General features: G+C 31.0%; 2 protein-coding genes across 4 annotated transcripts in view; one reads left to right on the top strand and one right to left on the bottom strand.

Moving 5' to 3' along the window:
• Window positions 1-2012, top strand: part of Sira (Sid-1-related A) — a 35027-nt gene extending 33015 nt beyond the window's left edge. For 2 of the 3 annotated variants that reach the window (XM_076396110.1, XM_076396109.1), the window contains exons 12-13: window positions 229-339; window positions 396-710. In XM_076396110.1, the coding sequence (XP_076252225.1) occupies window positions 229-339; window positions 396-572 (288 nt within the window). In that variant the 3' untranslated portion in view covers window positions 573-710. Of the gene's footprint in view, window positions 1-228; window positions 340-395 lie in introns of all 3 variants that reach the window. The other variant, XM_076396108.1, reaches the window with a different exon arrangement.
• A 1128-nt stretch (window positions 2013-3140) lies between these two features.
• LOC143191237 (uncharacterized) lies at window positions 3141-9146 on the bottom strand. Its single transcript, XM_076396111.1, has 3 exons — window positions 9013-9146; window positions 8841-8949; window positions 3141-3417 (listed from the first exon to the last, which is right to left on the bottom strand). Exons 1-3 carry the CDS (start codon window positions 9027-9029, stop codon window positions 3226-3228), a joined length of 318 nt encoding a protein of 105 aa, XP_076252226.1. The 5' UTR covers window positions 9030-9146; the 3' UTR covers window positions 3141-3225.
• Between the last annotated feature and the right edge of the window lie 9900 nt (window positions 9147-19046).

The raw sequence follows: 19046 nt of genomic DNA on the forward strand, positions 1-19046 counted from the left end.
ATTAATGTTAAATTTAATATAGCTAGGATCAGAGGTCATCTTTCAAGTATTTTATTTTAATATCATTTGTTTTTTATATCTGAGGCCTTGGCAATTTGTATTTAAAATATATTCAAAACAACTAGAGATCATCAAAATAAACCTAACTATTCTCACCTTTCATAAATTAAGAGGGGTCCGGCCATTTATGGTTGTTGCGATGTTATAACCATTCTGTTTTACTTCCAGTTAATACACAAAGAAAGAATTTGCATAGAGTCCATTATCTTCGGGGCTTTGGGACTAGGTTTCTGGATAGCTTCTGGCATATTTTTCCTGGATGCAGCTACGCTATGGACGGTATATATTGTATTCTTTGTCTCAAAAATATAGTATTATATTAATCCATTTTCCAGGTAACACCAGCTGAATCTAGGCAATGGAATCAGGGTTGTATATTTATGAACTTCTTCGATAAGCACGACGTGTGGCATCTATTAAGTGCTAAAGCTCTCTATTTTACCTTTTTATATCTTATGTACTTGGATGACGACTTATGCGGCAAACCACAGAGGAACATTCCAGTATTTTAGTAGGAGATCGATTAATTAAATACGAAATGTTTTTATACAAACTAAAAATATTAAATGTGATCTTCGTCATGTCTCTTCCATTAGTCTCGTCAGATTTAGTGCACTGTTTTAATGTTTATTTTCGTAAATGTCGTGTTAAAGTTACTACTCCTAGATTTTTTTTAATATTTAATGTTTTCTTTAATTAAGATTACAAAATATGGTACAAGTTTAGTAGTTATAGTATCAGAATAATCGTAATATCAGGAATTTTTCCTTAATTAAGCATAGTAATTCATAGTATTAGAAATTTCTACTTATGGTGCCATTTTTTAATAGTTGTTATTTTTTATTGACCTTATATAATTTACATTACTACTTCTACTCAAAATATTGAAGTTAAATCAAATACCTGGCTACACTTAAATGATTAATGTTTGTTTTAATCAAGAATCGAATAACAAAAGTTGACTTGTGAATGTGAAATGTGTTTTTTTTAAAGTCTGTACATGGGCTATTATTTACAACCTTAGTAATTAATATATATATATATATATATATATATATATATATATATATATATATATATATATATATAAAGTGAACGAATGCATCTAAATAATTAGAAAAAGTAAAAGTATAGTCAAGTGGTGGGAAATAGAAAACCGATTCCAAGTACTGTAGATTAACTTGATGTAGGTAAATCTAGTCATCATATATATACGAAAAGCAATTATTAGTATTTTAGGAAATAAACTGGTTGTACTTAGTACCGAAAATGTTTTTTTCCTCTTGCAAAAATATTTTACAAACTTATATTTATGAATTACCATTATCCTCAATTATAATTATTCCCTCTACAGAAAGTAATACTATTGTCTTGTAGATAAATATTTATGAATAATTTCTTTTTGAAATTATTTAGCTCAAGACTAGTGTAAGTGCTGAACTGTAACATGCTTTTAGTAATTACTTTTAACTTTATCAGGGCTAACTTTGTAGTCAATAAATTGGCAATTAATAAAATTAAGTTTTGGATTAACTCTGTCCATCCATGCTAATAATTTATAAGAACAGTAACCGATTTGGTAGAGTAAAGATTCATACGAAATAACACATTCAACTTCGCCATTGGTACTTACATATCATAACTGTTTTAGAGTTCGAGATTATCTTTTATTCTTGAGACTAGTCTGAACTCAATACATGCGTTTTTTGCAACTGATCGTTATACATTTGACTCAAAAGATCGATTTTTGTTATCTAATTCTTTTGTTTAAAATAATATATGTTAATTTTTAAATACAGGAAAATATTTTATGTATCTTAGACTATCTGGCTAGATTAGGTGTATTAGTTAAGAAACTAATTATAATTTAGTACAATTTATAATTTAATATTTTATAGTGTAACACATAAATTTGTAATGTTTAATTTTTAAATAAAATAACAAAACTGTCATCTGATTTTTTCTTATAAAACTAAAGCAAAACATTTTAATTAAACAGTTTATTATAGCTCGTTCAATATAACAGTGAACTGCGTCACTAAAGTGTATTAGAAATAATTGACAGTTTTAAGTTATATAAAGGCTAATTAGAGTCGCAATCTATTTCAGACACCGACTATATACTTGCTTTGAAATTTTCAATCAGAGTAGTTAGAAATATGACACGAAACAGTTACTGGCTTATAATCTCTAGTTATTATACAAATAGACAAGGATTTGAATTTGTAACGTTTGAATTTCTCCCTCGTACTGTTACAAGTTCTGTTTTGGAAGGTTAAGAATTTTCTTGTTTAAAATTTATTTGTTCTTGTGCTGTTCATATTTTGATTATAAATGTTCTGTAGTAATGGATAAATAATCAATTTGTGACTATTTTCAAATAAGCTATTATTTAACAGATTTAATCTACCACAAATATAAGGATCCAGCTGGGTGCGTATCCATTAATTTTTATTTTAATTTTGTAAATTGGATTCAGATTCATGCAAAATTTATTATATTTTAGGACTAGTTCACCCTATGGAACTAAAAGTACAGATGAATATCATTCGATGTTCTCTATATAATATATATATATATATATATATATATATATATATATATATATATATATATATATGACCGTTACGGTTGGATTTATCGTAAATGGCAACATCGCAAAATTAAACGGAACCTACCGAAGTTTACCGAATATCGGTTACTATTGTCCAGAAATAGCCACTGTTTTTGATATTTGAAAATTACTTAAAATAAAACGATATATACAGCATAAATATTCAAGAAATTATCTTCATCTTTTCTTGTCTTAAAATTAAGATGAGAAGGAATTAGTACATCTCCGTTTATTATAATGACTGGAAAAACAGCCACAGCACGCAATTGATTGAAATAGTAATTATTCAGTCGACTTCTTTTTTGACTATTGACTAGTTCGACTGTTTTGCAATTATTGATTGTCTCGACTGTTTTCAGTCCACTTCTTTTCTTATTTATTGTTTTAAACCCCATTATATTCCGTAACTAATGTACCTGATTAATTATGTAATAACCGTTGTGTGTTGCAAACAAAATACGACAAATTTCTTCATTAAACAAAACTTTATTACAGAAGCGAGTTTAACAATTCTTTGACGCTAAATAATTTAATCAGTTTTCATGTTAATTTTATCCTTCTCGGTACATTTTCTGGGTTTCTTCCGATCCGATCATGGCGTTGGCAACTTCCGAGTTACGCTTACCGTTTTGCAAAGGTAAGCGGTAGGGAATGATGGGAACTTCGAGTGGTGGTATAAATTCTTTTGGTCTCAGTTGGAAGGCGAGCCAGCTGGCTAGTTGATGAGCTCCAGGACTAGCATACTGAAAATAATGATACATATTTCATTAAGGTATTTTAGGCTGAAATTAGTTATGCAACCTTGCTTAATTCCTTAAATATAGCAAATATTGAAAAACACAATGGCGATCTAGATGACTATGATTGAATCAATTATTATGTTATGGTGAGTACAGACATGAACGAAGCGTGGGACCATGCGAACATTCGGGGAGATTCGGCGAAACGGGCGCTCGGGCAAAGGCGGTTCGGTTTCTCTCGGAAAGTCTCAACGGTTTTCATCTTTGGTTGCGAGACACGTATGCTTTTCTTTATAACCATACTCTTCACAATGACAAACAAAATAAAATCTTGTGAATCACTTTTCAACGGTATGTGTACAGTGTTTTTTCTAAATACAACTAGTTTAAAGATTATCGTGAGAATATCTCATAAAACTCTTATGTTTATACAATTTTAGTATTTTATTTTTAGACTGTTTAAGGTATTTCAAGCATTTGCTATTCTGTAATGACTACAACACAATCCAAATAGTCCGAAAGTATAATCAATCCTAAGGGAAAAATAGACATAATATGGAGTAAACATAATAAAACCACATATTAAAAATATTACCTCGATTTGGTGCCATAACATTCATAAATGGAGTCATCCAGAAATTCATCCATTCATTCATCATTAATTCATTCATTCATCACACCAGAATTATATAATCAGGTAAGAATTTATATTTACTATATGGTGTTTATATTTAGTATATATGGTATATGTTTTATTATAGAAATTTGATCACTGTTTTGAAGGTTAAAATTATTTCAGACACAACGTAGTATGAACAAAATAAAAGTTGACAATAGTACAAGATGACTTGAATCAAAGAGCAACCTAGTAACAGTATGCTAGAATTTTTTAAAATAATAAACAAAGGAATAAACTTGCTAACAAGTATATATTAAATTTAATATAGCCAGGATCAGAGGTCATCTTTCAAGTATTTTATTTTAATATCATTTGTTTTTTATATCTGAGGCTTTGGCAATTTGTATTTAAAATATATTCAAAACAACTAGATTCATTCATACATTCATTGATTCATCACACCAGAATTATATAATCAGGTAAGAATTTATATTTACTATATGGTGTTTATATTTAGTGTATATGGTATATGTTTTATTATAGTAATTTGATCATTGTTTTGAAGGTTAAAATTATTTCAGACACAACGTAGTATGAACAAAATAAAAGTTGACAATAGTACAAGATGACTTGAATCAAAGAGCAACCTAGTAACAGTATGCTAGAATTTTTTAAAATAATAAACAAAGGAATAAACTTGCTAACAAGTATATATTAAATTTAATATAGCCAGGATCAGAGGTCATCTTTCAAGTATTTTATTTTAATATCATTTGTTTTTTATATCTGAGGCTTTGATAATTTGTATTTAAAATATATTCAAAACAACTAGATTCATTCATATATTCAATGATTCATCACACCAGAATTATATAATCAGGTAAGAATTTATATTTACTATATGGTGTTTATATTTAGTGTATATGGTATATGTTTTATTATAGTAATTTGATCATTGTTTTGAAGGTTAAAATTATTTCAGACACAACGTAGTATGAACAAAATAAAAGTTGACAATAGTACAAGATGACTTGAATCAAAGAGCAACCTAGTAAGAGTATGCTAGAATTTTTTAAAATAATAAACAAAGGAATAAACTTGCTAACAAGTATATATTGGCATATGTTAGAGAAAATGAACTAGTAACACCATAATAATTATGATAATGCAGTGATATTACAACGGCTGTCTAAAAAATAACATAGGTCGGTGATAATCTCCTAAATTTAGTGTATTGTATTGTATTTACTGTATGTTGAAAAAAATTAATGGGTGGTTACTTTTACATGTCGATGTGTTTAATACATTTTAAAACCAATAATGCATAAATCAGAAAATGTTGCCAAAATTTTCGCTTGTACAGAGAGCGTATGTTAATTGGTCGCCCCTCTTCGTTGTTCCAATCAATCGTGGCTCCTCATCAGGCATTGAAAACATTGAACCAATTTGATGAATCACGATGTTGATATTAATTAAAATTACGACTACACTCATTCTAAACGATTTTGCTCCAAATATGACATTATTTCGATATAAGAAATGAATTGAATTTCGATTGATATGATGGCTCTATCTAATAATGTTTTCAATAGTTTCGGCGGCATATTTAATAATGGAAGTGAAACTTTTCCTCATGCGTGGCAGAGACTGGCCGATACATTTTTCTACCAAAATGCATGAATGTTGTGAATGACGATTTGTTTACATGACGAATAATATATTTTAGCATCACATTCTAAAGTGACGTGCCTCTCGTCCCAAACTATTGCCTGAATACATTAACTGTGTTGTTCCCAACTTTCATTTACATATGTGTTTGTAATCTGATCTCTTATAAAATAACCATCAAGTGTAATTCACCCTAGACGAACTTTCACAAATATAACTAAACACTTTAGAAATAAACTGACTATGAAAATCTGTCTAAATATCACTATCATGTTATTTTTATTATTCAATTTATTACTGTACATTAATACACGGTGTATAATATAACATACTGTATCCCATAAAAGAGCAGCTAGCATTTGCGAGGCTGGACATTTTTTAATTACATATAATATTATAGCCCAAGAGGCTGATGGGCCATAAAATGAAGTAAATAAAAATAAATAAATAAAGCATATCTAATATTACATATAATATAACAATATAGTATAATAAAATATTTATTTTATTTATAGCATTCGCTATTACTGCGGCGATTATCATGAAAATATCACTCTGACAGAAATTCCTTCAATTGAAATCAAAAATATTTTGAAAAATTCCCTAGAACCTTACAGCAGCCATCTACCGGGTCTAGTTGTTACTATAAACCATTCTCAAATCCACGTAAGCACACAAAAAAAATGTCATCAAAATCGTCCCTACCGTTTAGGAGTTCAAATAGGTACACACGAACGGTTCTGTTCTATGAGACTACCTCAAAATTTCAACATTTCAGGAGGGGTTAGGCTTTGAATACGTCCCCAAGAAAATGCAAAGAGATACAAACGTTGTTGTTTTTTGATTAATACAATTGGCCAATAACGATTTTCTAGTTTTAATTCTATTAATTTACAAATGTGCCTTTCCGACGAGCCAACCTTCCAATTTTTGATTGACAAAAGATGACGCTGTGGTAAACACTTTTACGTCGATTACCTTGCAAAGGGGTTTAAATACTATGGGGGGTGTCATGGCGAAGTCTGTAATCTCAGCCAGAAATATGCGACGACTATATTTTGTAGATGGGACAATTAAGCAAGACCAATACAATCGGATCACTGAATATTCATCGAAAGGGAAACTTGCAAGACATCGCAACTCCAAACTCGAGGAAGATGACGCATCGTAGTTTTTGTTGCAACTGTATATTTCTTGTAGTTTTTATGATATAGAGAGAGATTACAGATATAAATAAAAAATATATAAGAGACCCCCAACTAATCATTTATAACAGAAATTCAATTAAACTAGAAAATTAAATAACCTCAATAATGTCCTTGCTCCTATAATCCACCCATTGACAACAAATAAAGATAAAGCTGAAGATTTTTCTAAACATTTAAAAACAGTATTTAATCCGTACACGTCCGAAATATCCGCAACAGAAGAAAATAACATTGACTTTCTTAATACTCAAGGAAGTAAAACAAACAATACATAAAACAAATCAGTTCTAAAAAAGCTCATGGTTTTGTCGTAAAAATTGGAAGAGTCTTAAAAGAGCTGTCAGAAAAGTGCATTAAATTAATAACATTCATATTTAACGCCATGCTAAGACTTAATTACTTTCCTAGCACTTGGAAAGTGGCTCAAATCATTATGATTCTTAAACCTGGGAAAAAATCAGAAGACGTCTCCTCTTATCGTCCTGTAAGCCTCTTACCTGTTATGTCTAAACTATTCAAAAAATTATACATTAAATAATCGCAGAGGAGAGAATTATTATTTCAGAACATCAATTTGGCTTCCGTAATAAACACGGAACATTAGAACAAATACATAGATTAGTCAACCAAATTAATAAAAACTTAAATGATAAAAAATATTGCTCCGCTGCATTTCTCGATATTTCTCAGGCCTTCGATAAGGTGTGGCACACTGGACGCATGTTAAATTGAAAAAGCTTTTGCCCCATATGCACTTTCAACTGCTAAAATCGTACCTAACACGAGTGACGAATACACTGACCTACATCCAATATATTCGGGTGTTCCGAAGGGCAGTATTCTTGGCCTATTGTTATATCTATTGTATGTAGCTGACCTATAGACCTCAAGAAACACTACTGTTGCAACATATGCTGACGATACAGCGTTTTTATCATCACACGAGGATCCTATATCAGCCGTCGAATTGTGATTGAAAAGGTGGCATATCAAAGCAAATGAGACAAAATCTACTCATATAACATTCATCAGTTGAAGAAGAACATGTCCCTCAGTAAAACTGAATTATCATGAACTTCTGCCAGCAGACAACGGACATGGAAGACGCTTGACATGGAAAAAACATATACTTACATAACGTAAACAGCGTGGGCTTAAACTTAACCAAATGGACTGGCTCATAGGGCGTAAATCTAAATTATCATTAGATAACAAAGTTTTGCTCTATAAGTCAATATTTAGGCCCACTTGGACCTATGGGTACTGTGGGTACTACTAGCAAATCTAACATAGATATCCTCCAGAGGTTCCAGTGTTGCGAGTCATCATCGATACCCCATATTATGTGTCCAACAAACTGATTCAGTGCAATATCCCCATAGAGCCCATAAGGAGTGTGATTCGGATACGCTGAAAGACTATTAGTGTATCCCAATGCATTCGCCAAACAGTTAAATGTGCGCGATGACAGTGAAGTGCGTAGTCTCTACCATACGAACTACCATACGAACTGATTAATATACATAGACTAGATAATGTCACGTAGAGTGAGATTTAATAATCTCTAGAATAAGCTAGAATAGCTTTTAGAATGAGCTAGGATAGACTTTAAAATAAGTTAGAATAATATATAGAATAAGATTTAGATTATAAGTTGTACAGTAGATCACTTACTGAACTGATCTACTACATGTCAGGATAGTTATATCATATAACTAAAATTATATAATAATACATACTGTCCGCGGGCAGATTGTTGGCGTTCTAGAAGATGAATAATAAAAAAATAATGTCCTTAATTATTTGATTTGATTTTTCAACGTGTGAACAAAAATGTAAACTACATGTATATCAAATAGATCGATAACAAATATATAACGATTTTCGAATATTATTAACGAAACCTCTGATCATGCATTATGATTACTTACTTCTCGATCAATGAATCTATCTTCATTAGCCGGATAAGCTTCTGTTTTATCGACTGCTATAAGAAGCAACAGTACCGCCAGCAGCATAACATTTTGCAGGTCGTAAAGCCTATATAAAAAAATTTTAATGACGAATAACGTTAAAGATTCTAGTTATAAAGCCTTCACTTACTTTTTTATCTTTTTCATTATTGATATTTACTTAAATTTAAAAATGCGCGGTTAAAAATAACAAATATGGATCCGATGCGTTGTTCAGAGAAACGGAAATGGGACTGCGATAAATGAGTTGATACTAAAGCCTTAAATACCTTCAAACTCCCACCTTCTTAAAGAATAAGATTTCCATTTGGGGCATTCTTATTTTCTAGTTTCGATAATCGCAGGTAAATAAAAACTGTCCATCAAATCGCATAATATTGTCTGGATTCAATAGATTTCAATTATCTGTGTCAAAAAAACGTATTACATTAAATTAAACTGTCGAGATACTGTCTTGTTTCGAAACTGTTAACATTATCTAACTTTATTTTAATTGATTTCTTATTATAACATAGACATTTTATACACTTCAGTTTTAATCGCAGTTTCTTAAATAATTCGAAAATATAGGTCTGAAAATCTTAGGTTCTTTTCAGACATAAGAGTCTGAAATGCATTAGAAATAATTTCTATTACGTTCGTTACAGAAGTGCCGAATGCTCTCGAAATCTTTACTATTGAGTAATGTATAGAGTATCAAGGGGACCCACTTAAGATATCCTTCTAAGTATAACTTTTCTATGATAAGTCTCAAACAGTTCTCTCATGTAATTTGTTAAAGTAAATAGAAATATTCTTTTCTCATGTCATAAATATTAGGAACGCCTGATAAATTAAATAAATAAGATAAAATATAAGAAAATATGTTAAACAATAAACGTAAACTTAAATTTACACGACTGTCCCAAGTATTAATAATTAAAAATCCATCGTAACAAAGGCAGTTTGGTTTATGCTCGAATATATTTAAATCTAGAATGTCAATTTCATCAATTTTATTTACTAAGTAGCAAATAATTACATAAATTGAATAATAATGTAAACGTAACACTAATCTAAAAGCAACATCCAGTGTTAACAGAGGCTGGAAAATATTTGGGCATTTGCAATGTTGCGCATATAGTACAAGAGAATCTTGAAATTAATGTATGCATATCAGATAAAAGCATTACTTAGTCACACATATTTTTAAAAAAAAGCCGAGAACCTCTTGAAAAGACTGTCTCATTTATTTATTATATAATATATTATATAATATTCTTATTATATAAGATTCCTTTAATAAAGTAATTTTTATTACAAAAAATGCGTATGTATAAAAATGATAAACGTACTTTTCTTTGTTATACATAATAAATTCGTTCCAAACAAATAAATGTATGTGATATCCTGGTGTTATTTTTAATATTTGGTATGGGAGATTAATATTATCAATGTTAATCAATTAAAATTTATATTTACTTTTACGATATCTTAAAAAAAATACCTGCTGCGTCACTGATTATTAAATATAAATAAAAATTAGACTTTATTATTTTTCAAAAGTTTTACCAAATAACCTGATATATTTACAATGGTACAATATAAAATTTAGTCTTTTCATATAGGAACATCTGGAACTGAAGGTATAGAAAATTTCTCAACAACCATTACATCCTTCGATAGTAAAGAACTAAATTATCTAATGAGTCCTCATGTTCATCCTCTTCACAGTTTCCTAAAGGCCAGTGAGATGAAAGAAATTGACTTATAATGAGCGCTTTAAAGGATCCTTTAAATATGTTTGTTGGGGGTTGCGTATTCCTGAATTCATGAGCCTTATTGGATCCAAATAAAATTGCAAACTATCTTGGTTCAGTAGCCTTAAGCCAATATATTTTTTCGGATACTTACTCAAAATAATTTTGCATTATTTAACTACTGAATCACTTTGCACTAAAATCCTTCGAGTTTTGAACTTATGGTAGAGATGCAGAAATGAAATATCGATATATCGATATATCGATATGTCATTATATTATTGGCCAATAATTTTCCAGTAGAGATATGTTGTAAGTTATCTGTCTTTATTACTTTTAGCAGTTCTCTATCTTTTGAGGTTATTATTCTTGAACCCCACCTTAAATGTTTTGCATTATAATCTCCTCCATTACCCAGCGAACTGAAGAATTCTTGAAATTGTTCTGCTTTGTTGTTATGTTTGGGTGTCTTTGGTAGGTAGTCTAGGTAGTCTTTGCGGAATTTTTCCTTTTCGAAATGCTTTATATCATCTCGAATTACTATGGCTATACCTCCATGTGCTTTATCATCAGGGTGATTTGTATAATAAAGTTTATATTTAGGAATTTTCAAATAATATTTGTCAGTAAAGCATGTTTCGGAAACCATCATAACGTGAATATTTTGTTCAGTTACGAACATTTTTAGTTCCCTGCCGTGTTGTTTGAGCCCATTGGCATTCCAGACGGCGATTTTGTAGCTATAGGTTTCAAGCCTTAGGCAAGTTTGCTGACGGCGGTTGTGAGCAGACCAACCATCGTACTCATTTGGTCCATTCGTTTGGCCATTATGTTTTCTAATCTAGAGATATTGCTAGTTTCAGTAGGTTGAGATGTCGTTTCTCGATTTTGTGCTGAACCATTTTAACCCTTTTATGCATAAGTTTGACTGTCAGACTTGACTGTTTGACTGATAGGACTGTCTCATTTATTTATTTTTACACACTTTATTATATAATATTCCTATCATATAAGATTCCTTTAATAAAGTAATTTTGATTATAATTTACCCAGAAAAACGTATGTTGCAAAAAATGCGTACGTAGAAAAACGATAAACGTACTTTTCTTTGTTATACATAATAAATTCGTCAAAACAAATAAATGTATGACCGAAATGAAATCAATCAGACAAAAGTTATACTTAGAAAGATATCTTAAGTGGATCAAAATAATTTTCTTTAAATAAATAAACTCGAAGAAGTTATTAAAAATTTGCACTATTTAACTACTGAATCACTTTGCACTAAAATCCTTCGTGTTTTGAACTTATGGTTAGAGATGCAGAAAGAATATCAATATATCGACATTTTTGGTCGATATATCGATACGTCATTATGTTATTAGCCAATATTTTTCGATACATTTTCAAAATAAATTAAATATAGTTTTTAATAAACCTTCAATTTTGGTAATTAATGAACCAATAATAATAGATTGTCTCATGTTTGCTTCTTTCGGAAACGAATTGACTTCAGAAATTCAAAAATATTTGAATGACAATTGATATGAATACACTTATTCCAACTTACATCAATAAAACATTCTTGAGCGATCATAAACTTCTTTCATTCTTGATCTTTTTGGTGTTGTTTTACATGCTGATTGTTTGCTCGAAATTGAAGGTGCAGATTCATTCTGTTAACATACAATCTATATAGAACCATGTAAAATTTTTCATTTCAATTTTAAGACCTCACCCTTTTACGTTCGTTTTTAAGATTCTGATGATTCCGATATTGGACCTTACCTACTGCTGGAGAATCTGTGAATAAACGCAGATTGTATATTTCAATTCAATGTGCATAGATTATAATGAAAAATATTTAATTTACAGTTAGGAATGGCATTTTTGTTCGGCAATGCTCTTTCATATCTGGGTCTATACTCGCCCACTCTTAAATATAATTCCCTTCAGACTGTAATTGTTGACATTTAAAAATAATGTCTGGCTTGGAGCAGCACCCTTTGGAAAACTTTGCATCATATTGGAACCTTCATACTCTAGAATCGACATCTCTGTTTCATTTTCATACTTAAAGATGTAATTGATTAAAATTACTTCAAAAAATGGCGTGATAGAAAAAGCTGATAGTTCTAAAAAATTAACTTGGTACAAAAACATTTAATTAATATATAGTCTAAGTATAACTTCTCTATGACAAGTCTCAAACAGTTCTCTCATGTAATTTGTTAGAGTAAATAGAGAAAAGTAACTACAAGCGCCATTTCTATCACTTTTATTAGTTTGTTTGAATCCCTATGCTAAGACTCGTGAAGGAATTTTGTCTCGTTGATTTCATTTTCGTAATACGTTTGTTTCTTTTGGACGAATTTATTATGTATAACAAATAAAAGTACGTTTATTATTTTTCTATATACGCATTTTTGCAACATACATTTTTCCGGGTAAATTATAATCAAAATTACTTTATTACAGGAATATAAGCAGTATTATATAATAAAATGTGTAAAAATAAATAAATGAGACAGTCTATTCAAGACGTTTTCGGCTTTGTTTTTAAAATATGTGTGACTAAGTAATGCTTTCATCCGGTATGTATACATTAATTTCCACCGTCTCTTGTACTATTGTACGCATTGCAAGTGCCCAAATATTATCCAGCCTCTGTTAGCACAGGATGTTGCTTTTAGATTAGTGTTACGTTTACATTATTCTTCAATTAATTTATGTAATTATTTGTTACTTAGTAATGAAAGTTGAGTAAATTGCCATTGGAGATTTAAATATATTCGAGCATAAACCAAACTGCCTATGTTACGACGCATTTTTAATCATTAATATTTGGAACAGTCGTGTAAATTTAAGTTTACGTTTATTGTAGAATTTTTTCGGTTGTATAGTTAACGGGTGTAATTTATTAAACCTTTAACTGATGTTCCTAATATTTATGACATGGAAAAATAATTATGCCTTAATACAAAACATAACATAGCATTGTATTGAATGTCTGCTAAAACTATGCGAACCAAGAAGGACACCGAGTAAACAGAACAGACGTGTTCAACAAAGAGGAATCCCATCGGCTCGTTGTCGAGTGTTTTGGATAACGGGGGTTCAAATAGGCGAAGGCTAGACGAAACGTGTCAGAGGTTAGACCTGGCAGAGGACTCCTTATGGCGCCTATAACCATAAATATCAAAAAGACCATAAATCCTGGAATTTTCGGGAATTCCTTAAGAGTCCGAAACGCACGTGTTTTATCAGCGTGAGAAGTTCCTAGCTGAAAAAGTGTTTCCATCCCGATATTCTCAACGAATCGGGGTACAGAAAAGGGTTACTTGGACAAGCCTTGTTGACCATCACCGAGAACCGGAGGAAGCATCTTCAGCAATAAAACACGGTGCATCGACAACGAGGAAAATAGCTGAAACGAGAAAAAAAAAGTATTGTTGAAAGTGTTAAGAGAGATTTGAGAAATAAAATGAAAATATTGAACTGATTGAAGAAAAGTATTTAGTTGATTGAAGAAAAGTATTTAGTTGATTGAAGAATGTGTTACTGAGAATTGATTGAAGAAAGTATTGAATTGAGAAATCAGAAAAAAAGCACTATTAGAATTGAAATGGGCATTGAATGAAGAAGGAACTGAAGCTTGTCATTGTTAAAGCTATTAAGCTTTGAAGACAGCATTCAAATAATATTGATTGTTAGAAGAATTGAAGAAAGTAATGTTAACCGCAATCAACAGCAACCAGTACAAGAAATTAATCTATCCGCCTAATCGGAAAGTATATATAGATGTAATAGAAAAAACACGACAAATGCGAAACTTTCATTCCTATATAGATCAATAAATTTCGAGAATAACAAGAATCGTCTGTTCTCTTTGTATACAAGATTTTTTGATTTTCGAAAGCTTTAGTTTTTGATATAGTTTGAGGTCTGGTGAATAGAGAACAGCTAAGAAAAATATCCTTGTTAAAGGACCGATAGTAATTGAAATGGTACTGGAGACATAGTATACCATTGTGCCAGAGGCAATTCTGAAGATTAGTAAGAATTTTCTTTGAATTTTAGTGGTATTTGATTCATTTCAGGTTTCTTTAGTAAATTTTTTTGTAAAAATCGCTAACCGAATATTACAGGTAAAAATATGTTAATTTGTGCATCAAGAGTTAAAATGAATGTTGCAAAAAATATTAAATTATATACGCTCGTCGTCTATGTCTCTTTACTTTATGTTACAAAATTCACTATTCACTATCTCGTTTATTAATTAGACAAAAATTAAACAGTTTAATGTCCCTAAATTTACCCCACTACACAGAAAATATACGAGGAAAACTATACAAGAAGCCGCATTGTACTCAACACCTAATAGCGCGACATATCAAAAGTTTGATTATATTTCATCTACAATTAAACAAAAAACTGTTGAAAATATAAAATTGCGAAGAACCTGGCAACAAATTCGAACAGAAGAAAACAAGAGAAAATTCAACAAGGCCACAAAAGAGCTGAAAGAGCTAATAAATAAGGAACAAAATTAAGGAATTCAATACCCTTTAGAAAACTTTACTCTAACTGATGCAACGGAATATACCATCCATTAAAATTGACAACAATACCTGGGCTAGGAATGACAATGATAAATCGGAGTTTTCTCTAAACACTTAAAAACAATATTTGCCTCAAACGTACTTTCAATTGCTGAAATCGTAACTCACAGACACACATTTTATTGTCAAACAGCGTGACGAATACACTGACCTACACCCAATATATTGGGTGTTCCGCAGGGCAGTGTTCTTGGCCCAATCTGTTGTATACAGCTGACCTGTCGACCTTAAAAACACTACTTTTGCAACATATGCTGACGATACAGCGGTTTTATCATCACACGAGGATCCAATCTTAGTCACAAGAAGCCTCCAACTTCATCTTAACAAAGTCGAATTGTAGTGTATTAAAGCAAATGATGAGTATTAAAGCAAATGAGGCAAAATCTACCCATATGACATTCACCCTTTGTAGAAGAACATCTCCCTCACTAAAATTGAATAAGCATGAACTTCCGCAAGCAGACAACGTTAAATATCTGAGAATGCATTTTGATGGACGTACTGACTTGGAAAAAACATATTGTGACAAAATGCAAACAGCTTGGGCTTAAACTAAACCAAATGTATTGGGTGATAGGGCGTAAATCTAAATTATCATTAGATAACAAGGTGTTGCTGTATAAGTCAATACTTAGGCCCATTTGGACCTATGGTATTGAACTGTAGGGTACTACTGTCAAATCTAACATAGATATCCTCAAGAAGTTTCAGAATAATGTGTTACGGGTCATCATCGATGCCCCATATTACGTGTCCAACAAACAACAACAATTTTACAACAATTTTTATGTCTTTGAATCTGAAATCTGGAAAACTGGCAAATAACCCACCAGACCTTGGTTGGACGACCCCATCCGTCGCTACAGTCATAACCCCCATAGGTCAGCAGCCAGTGGAGTGTTAAGTCAGATCGCGAATCAACAGTGAAAAATTCAATATTCAGAAAAATAATGTGAATTTTTAGTTAACAGTAGTTTATTTCTTCTTAGTAGATTAGTAGATCTTTTAAATCTGTAATATTTTGTATTTTGTATGTAATTAAGAAGAATTACATAATGAATTTTATAGCTTAGTAGGAATAGTGAAATAAAAATTTAACATAGACAGATACAAATCCGTGGAATATATATAGGTTGCAGAACTTCAGTTTACTGACAGGAAAAAATATAGTAATGAAGCACGACAGCTACTGTTTTAATGGTCGAATATTGTAAGAAGTTAGTAAAGAAAAATGCAATTTTATCTAAAAATTTAGGTAAAGAAATTATTTGAATGTCAAATGAGCCTATTATATTTATTGTTTTTCAATGTATATATCAGGTCAGAAATATCGACTAAAATATAAATATTGCATGAATACATAAATTAAGTAATGCAGAAAAAGTGAAACCATAGTCTATTCAAAATAACAGCGAACTCACATCGTCACGATGTCGATATTTAGCCTATCGCAATTTGTAAATTAATTTTGTCCATTATTCTTAACTGTTGTATCAGGAGCTTTTTCTCATATACCCTTGTATCTTGGAGAATTGTTTTCACTGAATGATGAATGCGAATATCCTTCCCGAGAATATATATAGTTTTGGGATACGTGACCGAATTTTTGACACTGGTAGTATCTCAAATATCTTGACATACTTTTAGACTTATTAAACATGCCGTGGGTTACAGGATACATTAATTTTTTCACTATTTATTATTTCACTATTATTTATTTTAACATATACATATAGTTCTTGAGTTGTCAGATTTCTCCGGTATTTCTTCTTCTCTAAAAACCATGAGGTCAGGATTTGATATCACGCCCTTACAAAAGTTTAAAATGGGACGAATAACCTTGATCATAGAGTAATAGAGATGCAACTCAATAGGGGACTCTGGCGCAAAATTCTGCTTTGCCCAACATCCAGAGGGCGCCATAATTGGCCATTTAAGTAATTTGATTGGTCAACATAAGTCTTCATTATAGGCACCTGTAACAAAAATATTTTACTGTAGAGACATTTCTTATATATATTCTAAAGTCTCCTTTTACCAACTATGGGTTTATATGGACTGGGCCTAAAGTTTAACGTGGGCTCCGAACCACGGTCCTCAGCGTTAAGCCTACCGACTGGCGAGTGACCAACTTTAAAAATCGTCCTAGAAGACATCCGGTCTTGAGGTTCTAGAAAAATGAAAATAGGAAATTGGAAATAGGGAATAGGAAAATGGAACTTAGTAATTAACGGTAAGAATGAGTCAAAAGGGGGGTACTGACTGTATTAATACAAACTTCACTATTACCTTATGGAGTTTGTACAAATGTCGATGTCACTTGTTTCGAAAACTTTAGTTGTGGCCCTGGGATGATGTAAATAGACACTACAAATATAGTAAAACAGTTTATAAATTAATACTAACAATTATAAACAGACATCTGACTGATTCCTTCAATTTATCTTCTACATCATTTTGATTTTCATCCACCACCATTTGTACATATTCTGGGCCTTCGATATTATTTTCACCAACACTAAATTGTTCATGAGTACTGCATTTACTTTCTATGGTATGATCAAAAGGAATCCAACTATAGGGTACCGCTAGCAAATCTAATATATTCATCATTCAACAGTTCTAAAATAAAGTGTTGCGTACCATTGTTGATGCTCCGTACTATATTTCAAATAAAGTGATACAACGCGATATTCCTCTAGAACCTATAATGAGTGTAATTCAACGTGTTTGTGTGAAATACTTCGAAAGAGTGTCAGTGCATCTCAATGTACTCGCTAATCAGCAAAATATGCGACGTGATAGTGAAGTGCGTAGGCTAAAACTTTTAACACCACCTGATCTGATTATTGAACATATGTAGACTTTGGAATAAGCTTTAGAATAAGACTAGTTAGTTAAGATAATACTTTATACATAAGATTGCTTAATGAAGTGATTTTCTATATGCCATGTATATATAATATAGACATACGAAATACTTATTGCCAATAGGGCAGATTGTGGAATCACAAAGAGTAAAAAAATATATATATATATATAGTATGTATATATATTTACTAGGTAAAAACAATGTCGGAAAAGCATCTACTCTAAGACCCATTCGCTATGGAATGGAAAGGTTAAATCTATCACAAAAATGTCTATAACACACGCGGTAATGATCATAAATCTGTTTCATGTTTAACCCAACCAGTTTAGGATTTTTAATATTTTCTATCCATTTCTTAAAGATCTTCGGGTACTTTTTTAACGGAAAACGATGGTGCATTTCTTCACTATCTGTGCATACGAGCACACAACACTTCGTAGAACGAGAATGCATTTCTACTACCGACTTGTATATACCAATAAAATAAAATTATAATTTAATCTATAAACGTTATAAAAAGTTGACCACTTTTTTCTATCTAAGGCACATTGAAAATGGCCCACAAAATATATAAATAAACGACAGAACGAAGTGGACCAATCAGATCCTATCTCGGCTCTTAGCATAGCTATTAAAACAAGTAACGTGTTAAAAGTAGCGACATCTACATGTTGGACATCGGGAAACATTTCCCCAAAATTTCTTATAAAGTTAAATCTCTATTTCTCTATGACCTTGACCTTAATAGTGTCAATCATTTCGAATTTAATAAATTTTTTTCGTTACCTGGGCTTAGTTGTGACTACCAGAAGTGATACACGAATGGGGACAATTTTATTAAGTCGTCTTCAGATTTTGTCGAAAAATACCTGTCATATTCTGTACTCAAAATTATATCTGGAGAGCCGTGCGCTTTCCGGTGTGTTTC

Source organism: Rhynchophorus ferrugineus, unplaced genomic scaffold (genome assembly GCF_030347505.1).
Source record: "Rhynchophorus ferrugineus isolate W39M unplaced genomic scaffold, kcgeb_rfMv2 rfM2, whole genome shotgun sequence".
Lineage (NCBI taxonomy): Eukaryota > Metazoa > Arthropoda > Insecta > Coleoptera > Curculionidae > Rhynchophorus > Rhynchophorus ferrugineus.

Excerpts from the sequence above, each read along its gene's own strand:
- LOC143191237 (XM_076396111.1), bottom strand. Across the intron at positions 3,418-8,840 it reads ATAGATTCATTGATCGAGAA|TATGCTAGTCCTGGAGCTCA; the intron begins GTAAGTAATCAT and ends CATTATTTTCAG.